Raw genomic sequence first — 13,026 nt, 5'->3', positions numbered from 1 at the left:
TGAGAGTCTGCACATATTCCAAAAAGGACTTGGAATAACATTTAAAAGAGGATTTGTCATTAGATTCTTAGTCAAAGATAATACAGCTTTCAAGTGAATGTTAACAACAAAAAGCGTAAGCCTTAGTACACACGATGATAAATAGTCCAATATTCCTAAATGTTTTTCTTTTTTTCTTCATCATGGAAAATAGTCTTTATTTTTGGCCCAAAGTGGTTTCTTTCCCTCAGCGTCCCGGGACGACTTTACGTTATCTGATCACCTTGTAACCCATTTCATCTCCTTTACCAGCTTCGTTTCTTGAACTTCGCTTCCAGTTCCATCATCTTTTTTTTTTTTTTTTTTTTTAAATTTTTAAAAAAATTTTTTTTTTTTCAACGTTTATTTATTTTTGGGACAGAGAGAGACAGAGCATGAACGGGCGAGGGGCAGAGAGAGAGGGAGACACAGAATCGGAAACAGGCTCCAGGCTCTGAGCCATCAGCCCAGAGCCCGACGCGGGGCTCGAACTCACGGACCGCGAGATCGTGACCTGGCTGAAGTCGGACACCAACCGACTGCGCCACCCAGGCGCCCCCAGTTCCATCATCTTTAAAAACTACCTTGATAATCAAATTTTCATACTCAGATAACTTTCACTTCCTCTCCTTATCAATAAGTTACATTTCAAATTCTTTAGGCAGCTAAGGAAGACCTTGAACGGTCAGATTCTCCAACATCCCGTTCAAACTGTGGATTAACGTCTTAAGATTTCTCCAGGTGCCTAACCTTTTACTCCCACCTAATTCCCATGCTGCTGTTCCTTGAACTTGCCTGCTACTGTTATTAACATTCCAGAATGTTTCCTCAAAATACCATCTCCACCGCCACCTTGAAGCCTGCTCGATCCCTCTCATATGGAAATGATTGCTCCCTTCTCTATCCCACTTGGAACTCCGGGTGTAATCATCTCCATATTCTTCTCATGTTAACCTGTCTTATCTTCCTCATAAGACTGTAAACCCGCTGAGGACTCAGCCTGGATCTCAGCATTTTCTGCATCTTGCTCATCGTGTGGCATGATCATCTATAGATTAATAATGACTGGACAGGGTCACCTGGGTGGCTGAGTCGGTTAAGTGTCCGACTCTTGACTTCGGCTTAGGTCATGATCTCACAGTTTGTGGATTCAAGCCCCCACATCGGGCTCTGTGCTGACAGTGCAGAGCCTACTTGGAATTCTCTCTCTCTCTCTCTCTCTCTCTCTCTCTCTCTCTCTCTCTCTGCCCCTCCCTAGCTCACACGCTTACTTGAGCTCTCTCTCACAAAATAAATAAACTTAAAAAAGTAATGGCTAGACAGATAAAACCAGCATATAAAACTGATGGTGTTTTCCTTTGTCCCAAAGTCCTAGGATACACCTGATTACAAAGTTCCTTTAGGTTGTCTCTTTTCTATAGTTATGACATTTTTTTTAGTCCAACAAAGTTGTATTCATTGACCTGTGGCAATGAAGGGGAAGCCAAACCATTGGAAAAGTGGACTTCTCAGTGAAGGAAAGCTAAAGGGGACTTATTAAAGTGTTTGGGAAAGTGTTACATTAGGGGAGGGATCAAGAAAGAAGAGTTTTGCTCTTAAATGGATATGTTCTGTTATAGCATTTTATGTCCCTTATACATTCGGTGACCTAATCTGATTTCCTTAATAGTGTAGGCATTGTCCTTTGGAAAAGCATGTTATCTAAAATATTATGTATCAGTGGGGCCAGGAAGAATTTTGGTAAACAACAGTCATGGCAATCTTAAAACAGTGAACAGACACAACATGGGAGATAAGAAAAGATAAGGCACAAACATGTAGCAGAAAAGAGGCAGTTAAGGAACGAGGAGCAAATGAAATGAGCCAGGAACACAGTTGAATGTATTGTTACTCCTAGTGGATTTTCAATTGTACTGTAATATTAGACCACATGGCTATTAATGTTATTCCTCAACAAAAACCATTAAAAAAAATTTACATTTATTTCTTTTTGAGACACAGAGAGAGACAGAGCACAAGTGGGGGAGGGGAAGAGAGAGAATGAGACACAGAATCCAAAGTAGGATCCAGGCTCCGAGCTGTCAGCACAGAGCCCGAAGCAGGTCTCGAACCCATGAACCATGAGATCATGATCTGAGCAGAAGTCAGACACTTAACCGACTGAGCCACCCAGGCGCCCCAACAAAAACATTTTTTTTGAAGATTCACATTGGATTTGGGATGTTTATAGGGTTACAAGTCATGTATCCTCTTTTCCTATGTAGTTTTTTTTTTTTTTTTAATTTTTTTTTCAACGTTTATTTATTTTTGGGACAGAGAGAGACAGAGCATGAACAGGGGAGGGGCAGAGAGAGAGGGAGACACAGAATCGGAAACAGGCTCCAGGCTCTGAGCCATCAGCCCAGAGCCCGACGCGGGGCTCGAACTCACGGACCGCGAGATCGTGACCTGGCTGAAGTCGGACGCTTAACCAACTGCGCCACCCAGGCGCCCCTTCTATGTAGTTTTTAAGACAAGGAAGTCATTTTTACTTGTGAGCCTGTGGCCTGTGATGTTTCCAGGTTGAGATCCTGTGATCATTTTTATATATTTAATTTCATCTAAACTCTTTTTTAGTTTGGCCCAAGAGCAATCCATAACTCAAACTCCTGTCAACATTTCTTACTTTTGTGATTATAGATTACTTTTGCATCTGGTTTATTCTTTGATTATTCTTGATATCTACATATTCTCCACTTGTTTCACTCTTGCACTCACTGTGATACAATCATATGAGAACCAGTGTTAAGTAAATTGGAAACTTTAAAATCCCTTTGCAAGCATTGTTCTGAGGAGGGACTTTTTAAGACAAAATCCATTTCGTTTCTTTTTAATCTTTTTTTTTAAAGTTTATTTATTTATTTTGAGAGAGAGAGAGAGTGCACAAGCAGGAGAGAAGCGGAGAGAGAGGGAGAGGGAGAGGGGGAGAGAGAGAATCTCAAGCAGACTCTATGCTGTCAGCATGGAGCCCCACACAGGGCTCAAAAATACGAACTGTGCATCATGACCTGAGCCAAAATCAAGAGTCGTACGCTCAAGTGACTGACTGAGCCACCCAGGTATCCCAAAATTCATTTCTAATTTGAAAGTATCCAATTTTGTCAGATATTACTTTCAACCTGTTCTAACACTTGGAATATTTGTTATTTGGTTTTATCCATTTTCTCTACTTACTCTCTCACTGCCCTCTGATTTTGCCTTTGCCCTTTGAATTAGTTTTTTTGTTTTTGAGAGTGTGTGACATTACTTGAATTTTCTGTATGGAATTTTGACTTATTTTGAAGAGCATTTTTTTTTTTTTTTTTTTTTTGGAAATTAGGCAGCTCATTTTGAATTTTATTCTTCTCTTTGTATTAGCAATCATTATGAGATCTGTAGATGTTAATTAGTCTCACATTCAACGTCCTTCATATATTTCATCAGTAAATATGATAAGAATAGGTATCAAGTACTTTTTCCTGCATCAAATGTCTATCACTAGTGTCCTTGTGAGACATTGGATTAAGGGTAGTACATACTCTTACCAATCTTTAAACCATTCATACATTCACCTAGAAATGTATGTGGCCACAAAATAGTCTCTTGAGCTGGAATGAGCCTTGGGATTAATGAGATAAATTACAGTTGATAGTAGGAAGTAAAGAGAAATCAAGTCTGATGAATCTCAGCGATAACAAGGAAACAATGGATAATCCAAAATGAAGATAAAAAGTGACAAGCCAACCTCAGAAATCAGGCTGGTTTGACTAGAATTCAAAGAGAATAAACATATTTAAAAAAAGAAACCTCCGCCCAAATTATGTTCATTGTGCCCACTTAAAATAATGAGCTAAACAATTCAAACCCGTGGATGTGATCTCAAGTCTCAAGTTTTCTTGTTAAATTCTGTTTTAGTTTTCTTTTCTAAATAGAGATAGTTTGAATGTACTCTTTTTATAATTCTATTCCTTTTATTTTGACTCATGCATCAGTATTTCTAGTTCCTAGTCAAAATCTGATTAGAGGTAGAAACTTTAAGGACAAACGATCCAGCAGAAGGCAATCTTTGCCAAGAGAAAAACCCGTAAGATCAACTTATGTTTCATGCTCTTGTTTCTGTTAAAAATAAAATAAAATTGAAGGCATGAAGCTAGAACCTTCTTTAACAAAGAAAAATTATGTGCTATCATATTAGTCTTTTCTACAGTCTTCAAAACTATTACATTGTCATTTGCTGTTTTTTCCTAAACAATAAAATTATATGTGTAATGGGACACTATGATATTAATCAATGTGGAGACAAGTCACCAACTCAGATTATTGGATTTGAGGTGTATGATCTGTAGAGCAGAGGTTTTCCCAAAGGATTAGTGGGTTGGATCCAAATGGAAATGGAATAAGAAATTGTGCTACTCTTTGAAAATATTTTTTTTTTTTTTGCTAAAGAATTAAATCTCTATATTATTTAGCTGCTACTTAAAATGTTTTCAATAGGCGGGGCGCCTGGGTGGCTCAGTCGGTTAAAACGTCCGACTTCAGCTCAGGTCACGATCTCGCGGTCCCCGAGTTCGAGCCCCGCGTCGGGCTCTGGGCTGATGGCTCAGAGCCTGGAACCTACTTCCGATTCTGTGTCTCCCTCTCTCTCTGCCCCTCCCCCGTTCATGCTGTGTCTCTCTCTGTCTCAAAAATAAATAAACGTTAAAAAAAAATTAAAAAAAAATGTTTTCAATAGCCATTCTAATGACTGATATATGCCATTAAATAGTTTGCATTTTTAACATTCTTTTTGGGTTTTTTGGGCCCCAATACAAAAATACACATGGCGTAAATAAACATTGGTCCAAAGTATCAGAGACAAAGGTAGATAAAACAAGAAGAAAATTCCATATTTGTTACATAGGCTTTTCCAAGGAAAGGTTACAGCTAACACCACAGGCATACCAATTCAAGGATTTATTAGATGTTAGATCTCATCAAAAGTTTAGGTTCAAGAAATAACACTCAGGGATATAAAATGCATTAAGTTTTATCCTTGTTTCATGCCAGATCATTAAAAAGAGCTATTTACCTTTACCAAATTATTTTTATGCCTTATAGAGTTCCTTTTACTGACTTAGATGTTGGCTGGCATTGAGAAAAGACTTAAACATGTCAATGACACTTACTAGTGGGTTTATTTTGAAGATTTTTGGTTCCTTGGAATTATAGTATGCATCCTTAATGCAGTCTACTTAGTGTAAATATTGTTCTACTCCGTGTTGAATGTAGTAACTTTATAACTATGTAATTCTGCTTACACACTCCTTTATACTACGATTTCCTCTTTCTTTTTAACTTTATTTATTTATTTTGAAAGAGAGAGAGCAGGGGAGAATAGAAAGAGAGGGAGGGAATCCCAAGATGACAGTGTGGAGCCAGACACAGGGTTCGAACCTGTGTTCGAACTCTCATAAACTATGAGATCATGACCTGAGCTGAAATCAAGAGTTGGATGCTTAACTGACTGAGCCACCCAGGTGCCCCAGTCCCCTATATTTTAGATATTCCTTCATTTTAGATAATACTAGAATTTACGTTACATTTGGTTATTTCTAATTGTTCCTATTTCTTTGCGGATAATACCTAACTCTCATTATCACCATCTTTTCTTTCAGTTTCTTGATTGTATCTATTATTACCAGTTTAAAGTCATTATCTGCCAACTCTAACATCTTTATCTTCTATTGGCTGTTGGCTTTCTTCGTTATGGGTTGCAGTTTCTTTATTCTTTACGTGTGTAATATTTTTTTTAATTCTATCCTTGACATTTCAGATTATGATATGCTGTAGAGAATCCTAGACTATGCTGCGTTCTTTTACAGAGGTGTTGAATGAACGTTGTTCTATCAAACAGGTAAATTGCAGACACATAATTTGTATCCTATCAGACTTGGTTAGGGTGGCTCGATTTCAGTTTTTCGTCTTAGTTTTACGATGTAGCTCACGCTAAGAGATCTGGCTGTTCTGGCCAAGGCATGTCTTTTCCTAGATCTCAACTGAATATCCCAAGTGGTCCTGAGATATGTCCACTCTAGTTGAGGCAGAGTGTCTCCTGCTGTATTAGCCATGGTAGCTGCGTTAATTGCTCAGCTCCCCAGAAGCTACTTTTTGGACAATATTTAGTGTCTTAGCCTATGCATGCACAGCACAGACTACTTGTGGTCAGCTCTGCCCCTTCCCTACCTTGAGCCAGTGTCTCCCCGCCAGAATCCTGCCCTGAAAATTCTAGCCACTTCAGTAGCCCAAACTGCAGTCTCTGCCTCTTCAGCTGCGCACATCTGCCGGTCGATATGGGTTCCACCTACTTGAGCTATTGTTAGGCCAAGTGCTGCCAAGACAAGAGGCGGAGCCGATGTAGAGTGTAGATTTTTGTGCGTTCCTACTCTCAAGAATTACAGTACGGTTCTGCTTGTTGCCGAATGTTGAAAAATGGCTTCCTTATTTGTGGTGTCTGGTTTTATAACCACGTATGAAGAAGTGCGAGTCCGGTAGCATTTATTCCATGAAGTAGAAAGAACTCGAAAAATTTCTTTACCGCTGTCCTTCCAATCAAGGAGATAACAGAGATAGCTTTCTTTCCCGTCTCCTCGTGCAGGGCAGATGAACCAAGAACAAAGGGTATCTTACCTTTGAGATTCAAATTTCACTTTATTTTAAGTTCATAGAAGAATTAGTAGTTTTGCAAGCAAGTCCTTTTTTATGATAAGTACCAAAGAATTAAGATCACATTTAAGCCATAAATCACATATTAGGTAAGAATACAAAATTGCTTAAAAGGAGTGCTTGAGCTAATCACCCCACCAAATTAAATTTTGACAAGTGAGTAGGAAGGAAGTTTAAAGGGGATGTCTGACTATGGTTTAGATGCTGAATGTTCATTAGAAAAGAATTCGGTGCATTATTTTCTCAGATAATCCTAGAATGATTGGGACAATAGGATCTCCAGGTAATCTGGTGGACAGGAGCAGAAGAGGTCTTTGCCCACTTTCTTAGAAGCACCTTAGTGGTTTTCAAGACTTAGAAAAAAGTCTTGGCATCCAACATGACATCTAAGTATCGATAGCAGATGGAGAACTAGGTGGGAAAATCTTGAGTATTTTCCATCATGCGATGTATTCTGAGGACAACCTGGAGGAAATCCCAGATTCCCTCCAAGTGCGAGAGAAGTGCTGAGGGTCAGCAAATAGGAACAAGGCCTTTGGTCACAGTCAGCAGTGCCATTAGTGGATGCTGCATAGACAGTACAAGCTACAGGCAATGGACGGGTTACTACGTTTGGGGGAAGAAACAGTGAGAAAAGAGATGATCCCCGAAGGCAAACAGAAAATGCTAGCTAAGTGGAGAGCAGCAATGACAGAGGATTATCATGTACTAGATTTGCTACCCAGGGAGAAAGCAAGAGGGAATTGTACATAGCCTGAAGGCCTCTCTTTGAAGCTGGAAGAGACTGAACTAACTTGAATTTGTAAGTTAGTTTTTCATCATCGTCAGAAATGGGGGTTCAAACGCCAAGTTCACATCAGTTATTGTGGGAAAGTAAAAACATATGTTTTGTTGAGATGAACACATTGCCTTGCGCCATACTTCCATACCAGCTACCCTCCTGACAGCTATAAAATGAGTTCATCAATGTAGTCCGTACTTTAGGAGCCCTATTGAGCATCATTTTCTTCTTAGATAATGGCTGCCCTCATTCCCAGAGGTGAGTCCAACACCACCAGGTGACCTTGTTCCTTGGCCATATTGGATTATATCAGAAATAGGTGATTCAATCTGGTTAATCCAATATCCTCACTACCGAACTTGAATTTGAAGCCAACAATTAGGATTTAGCAGTTTATGTCAATGAGGGTTGTCTAAGTCCTCTAAGGAGGCCTCTTTGTGGTGTAGGAAAGTGGAGGAAAGCGTTCCATTTTCCTTGCCCATAACATAGAGATAATAATAACGGTATCTACCATGGAGTTGTTGGGGGCTTAAATGTTAATGAATATAAAGCACTTGGAAAGGGGCCTGAGCCTAGAGTAAACACGGAATAAAGACTTAGCCATTATGTTTATTATGAGTGATTTGTTCTCAACTTTATTGAGATACAACTGAAGAACAACGCATGGCATATATTTAAAATATGTGGGTTGGTCAGTTTTGACTATGTATTTACCCACGAAACTATCATGATAATCAAAATAACCATCTACATAACCCCGAAAATTTCCTCATTCTTTGTAATGCAACCCTCCCTCCACCCCTATCCCCAGACAAACACTGATCTTTTTGTCATTCCTATGGATGAGTTTGCATTTTCTAGCACTCAATATAAATAAAAGCATACAGTGTGTATTCTGTTTGCTGAGTCCTTTTATTCAGCACAATGATCTTGAGATTTATCCATTTTATTGTATCAATAGAGCCCTTATTTTTATTGCATTCTATTGTATAGGCGTAGCACAGTGTGTTTATCCATTCACCTGTTGATGGATATTTGAGCGGTTTTCCATTATAAATATTACAGATAAAGCTCTTATGAACATGTGTGTGTAAGTTTGTGATTTTACTTTTGGTCGGTTTACTATTTATCAAATGTCACATTTTTAAGGGAAAAAATGAGAAAGACTCTCAAATAAATAAAACCGTGATTAGAAAATACAATGTAAAAAATACCACCCAGTGTGCCTGGGTGACTCAGTCTGTTGAACATCTGACTCCTGATTTCAGCTCAGATCGTGATCTCGCGGTTTGTGAATTCTAGTCTCACATCAGGCTCTGCACTGAGAGCACGGAGTCTGCTGCAGATCCTCTGTCTCCCATCCTCTCTGCCCCTCCTCAGCTTGTGCAATCCCTTTCTCTCAAAAATAAATATCCACTAAAAAAAAAAGACAAACTAAGGCGTAAGAAAAATTAGGAAAATAAGAATAGTAAAATCAAAAATACCACCCTTGCTTACAAAGTGAATTTTATCCTGCAACATACAACTAGTTGACATCCAAACGGAGTTTACAACTGTCTCATCTTTATATATGATTACTCTGAAATATTTGACCAACTAAAATCTGCTGGAAAACTTCTAAAGGGGAAAAAGACAGTAAATCAGATGCTACCCTCTTAACCTCTCAAAATGGTAGAGATAAAGAGGTATACTGTCTTCCTGTAAATGGGGACTATTACTTTTTAAAAAGATACTGAACTCTTAGTACCTTTGCAAACTCAGTTTATTTCATTTTAAAGATCAATTACAGAAATGGCAGCCTTGCTTGTTCAGTCAAAACCTAGATATTCTGAAATACTTGGATGATAGTGATTGCAGCACTATAGAACATTGTTTACCGAGTTTGTATTAGAAATTACTTTAACATTACTTATTAATAAGAAGGTATTGATGTATTGATTCTTAGAGGACAGTACCCTTTGCTAAATTCTTAATAATTATTTAAAATGATTATGTAAACTAATAGATATTATTGATGGAGATATGATGATGCTTAAAACCGAGTCCTGTAATCAATGCAACATGTCAGTAAAATTTACCCTAAATATTAACATCTGGAAATGTCTCTCTTTTGCAAGCAGTTGTTTTCCTCCTGTTTTTGTCCCTTAATTATCAAGTTCTTTGTCATCATTTTGGATTTGTCTCTCCTTCTGTAGTTCCAAGATCTTCTCTGCCAAGGGTGGGGGGCAGACAACTATAATTTCCTCCATCCATACTTGGTCTTCTACCTACATCAGCGAGGAATACTTTTTCTTTTCTTTTTTTTAACCCAAGAGGAAGAAAGAAAAAAAAATCTTATCTGGATCAGTCTTTTCTCTAGACCACCTCTCATGGGTCAGTCTTAAAGCAGGACATTTAAATAAATTGAACTTCAAATACAATTTCAGTTTAACAGGACTTTTGGATCCAAAGAGAAATTCTAACATTTGATCAGCTATTCACAAATGATGTCTTTGTATCCTTTAAAGAACTATAAAGCAAATAAAAAATTGTAAGCTGTTTTATTTGATGTTATCTGAGATAAAATAATTCTTTGAAGAGCCATAGAGACTAATTGGAAAAGGATATCAGTATATCCATAAATTAGGAAATTAATAAACCTAAAACCACCCAGGACCTACATAGGTAATGCCACAGTGATCTAAGAATACATAATTGTTAACGTGCAAATTCTGAAGGGAAAAATGCGTTTTCCGCAGAAGAGATAAGAACATTTTAGTGGGAAGAGATTTAAAAAAACAACAACAGTGGTTGAATGTGGGAAAGGAATGGGTGAAGGTGATAAAAGGGAAGAGTTCTCCTTCCACAAAGTAGATTGAAAATGTCATTTTCTTTCCTTTTTTGAGAAATAAAAAGTACCAGGTTCTTTTTCTTGGATTTTAAGTCTCCTCTAAGTCACAAAGGACCCGAGCAGAAGAAAAGAAAGGCTGTCTTTGTCTTGTAAATTTTGTTTGAAGTCAAGAAAAATGTTTAAGTTGGCTCCAAGATTTTGGGTTACTGTGAAATTTGGAAGGAAGCAAAACCACTATGAATGTGTTCATTTCACTCTAATAAGTGACGGGATGGAGATTTACAGTAAGATTATGGATTTTTAAAAATTTTTTAATCTATATTTGAGAGAGAGAGAAAGAGAGAGAGGGCACAAATTGGGGAGGGGCAGAGAGAGAGGGAGACAGAATCAGGAGCAGGCTCCAGGCTCTGAGCTGTCAACACAAAACCTGACACGGGACTAGAACTCGTGAGCTGTGAGATTATGACCTGAGCCAAAGTTGGACAGTTAATCGACTGAGCCACCCAGGCACCCTAGACTGTGGAGTTTTAAAGTTTATATATATATTGTGAGAGAGTGTGCAAGTGGGGAAGAGAGTGTGCAGAGGCGGGGGCGGGGAGAGACAGAATCTCAAGCAGTCTCTGCACCCCCAGTGCAGAGCCCAATACAGGGCTGGAACTCATGAACTGCGAGATCATGACATGAACTGAAGTCTATGTTTAACTGCCTGAGCCACCCAGGTGCCCCCAGATTATGGACCTTAAGATAGTACCACTGACAGGAAAATTTTCAACACCACCAGCTTATTTCTCCTGATTGTCAATGACTCAGATGTGACTGCATGGTGTCATTAGGATAGTCTCTTATATGATTGTGTTCTTCCTCGTTGTAGTCCTTCTCATGGTAGGAACATTACCATTGTATGGTCAATGCCTTCAGGCCAGCACATGCAGTTCTGCATGATGTACCCTGCAGAACTCCAGGGTGCATGAGGGGACTTTGTAATATGTCTACTCAGCTAGGCTGAGTGTTTTCCAGAATTCCTTGCCTTGTGTAGTTCCAGTTAGAATGGGCCACCGAAGATATTTTTGTGGGAGATTTGAAAGACGCAGGTAAAGCAGGGGCTATCTTGTTTTCCACATGGGAAGATTAGGGTGGCCCCTTGTGTATTTCCTGAACATTGCTCCTTACCTACTGGCTCACCTCCTTGGTGTAGACAGCGCCCATTCTGCAACTTCCCGTCTTCCCCTACATCTTCCTGCAGCTTCGCCATCGCTGGGTGATTGTGTTTATCTCCATTATGAGGGGCCCTAGCTTCTTCTGTAGGACAGCCACATCATCAGGAGAAAGGGAGAATGGACATAGGTTCCAATCCATGTGGTTTCCAGCTTATCTTTGTCATCCTCTATTTCACATACATTCTTCTCTTCATGTATACTTTCTCTGCCAGCCAGAAACTACATCTGAAGCAAAAACAGAAGCTTTACAGAGATTAACCAGCTCCCCAATTTGTGGAAGGTCAAATCCTGTATCAGGTTCCTTCGTATAAGAACCTCCTAGTAGTTCTGCTCTCTGACTGACCTCTGACTGAAAGCGTGCACCATGTACGTTGCATCATATAAATGACACCACCTCTTATAGTCACGTAGTGCACGGCCCGGGGGCCACATCGGGAGCACTGGAAGTCTGTAGTCCCATAGCGTAAATGCTACAAAGAGAAGAATCATTTGGGATGTTTCCTGTTTAATGCTACAGTAATAGGTGGGAAATTTGACTCCATGGCCAAATACATTTGGGAAACACCGAAATAACTCTGCATCTCTGCCTTGAGATCCTTCCATACTCACCCAGCAAAGACACTGTAAAGCTAGGCGTGCACTAATTTCTTCAGTCTAGCCTTCTTCAAACTTATTTGATAACAGAATCATTTCCTAGGTACTGTCTGCTAGCATAGCCCTGGAATTAGTGGTCTACAAACCACACTTTGAGAAACACTGGAATACATTCAGATAAGCCCAGTCATTTAACCTTTGACGGGCATCATTTCTAAGTGCTATCTAAGTACAGAGTTAACGTGACTTAAAATCCTTTTTAGGCAGTCAAAATTAAATGCAAACAGGGGATGTGATAATAAGAATATAATGAAGAACAACACGTGCTTATGTGCAGTGTAACTCATTCCAGTACTTTCTAGGAGATACTGAACCACAAGAGAAAGACTTGTGGTAGAGAACATATCCTGAACGGGAGAGACACCATGTATTTCACCATGGCAATGAAGAGAGGTAACAGAGGAAATGTTTCGTCTCCTCTCTCCATTCTTTTCCCTCTTAATGTTGAGTTAGAGGGTGAATATGGGAACGGCGGAAAAGACAATGAGATCAGGAAGAAAAGGCCTTAGCTATTGAAAGCTGGAACCAGGTTAGCTTTAGTGGAAGGGAGGAAGATCAGGCTCAGAGCTGTCCCCGCACATCTCTTTTGTACCTTAACTCAGACGTTTACATGTAGATGAGCTATTTCAGTGGCACACTAGATGCTTTAGGCCCAGCCCAGGCATAATTGCAAAATACAGTAGACAAGGCTAACTTTTGATGTACTTATTTTCTCTCGATGAAGCAAACAGTGATTTTCAAGAGACTTCCTTTGGGTTGCCATGATGACTGAGAAACATCACTAAACATCGCATTACACAAGAAGG

The 13,026-nt window shown here is 39.2% G+C and overlaps 1 protein-coding gene across 1 annotated transcript in view; it reads right to left on the bottom strand.

Annotated features, from left to right (window-relative positions):
• Positions 1-11,601, bottom strand: part of MDFIC2 (MyoD family inhibitor domain containing 2) — a 128,734-nt gene extending 117,133 nt beyond the window's left edge. The window contains exons 1-2 of the mRNA XM_086682476.1: positions 11,520-11,601; positions 6,259-6,403 (exon numbers count right to left, since the gene is read on the bottom strand). Coding sequence (XP_086538602.1) covers positions 6,259-6,403; positions 11,520-11,601 — 227 coding nt within the window. The remainder of the gene's footprint in view (positions 1-6,258; positions 6,404-11,519) is intronic.
• Positions 11,602-13,026: the final 1,425 nt, after the last annotated feature.

The sequence above is a fragment of the Puma concolor genome, chromosome A2 (genome assembly GCF_028749965.1).
Source record: "Puma concolor isolate L17-30 chromosome A2, mPumCon1.1.hap2, whole genome shotgun sequence".
Lineage (NCBI taxonomy): Eukaryota > Metazoa > Chordata > Mammalia > Carnivora > Felidae > Puma > Puma concolor.
The sequence above is the reverse complement of the archived record's forward strand: the minus strand, read 5'-3'. Positions and strand labels throughout refer to the sequence as shown.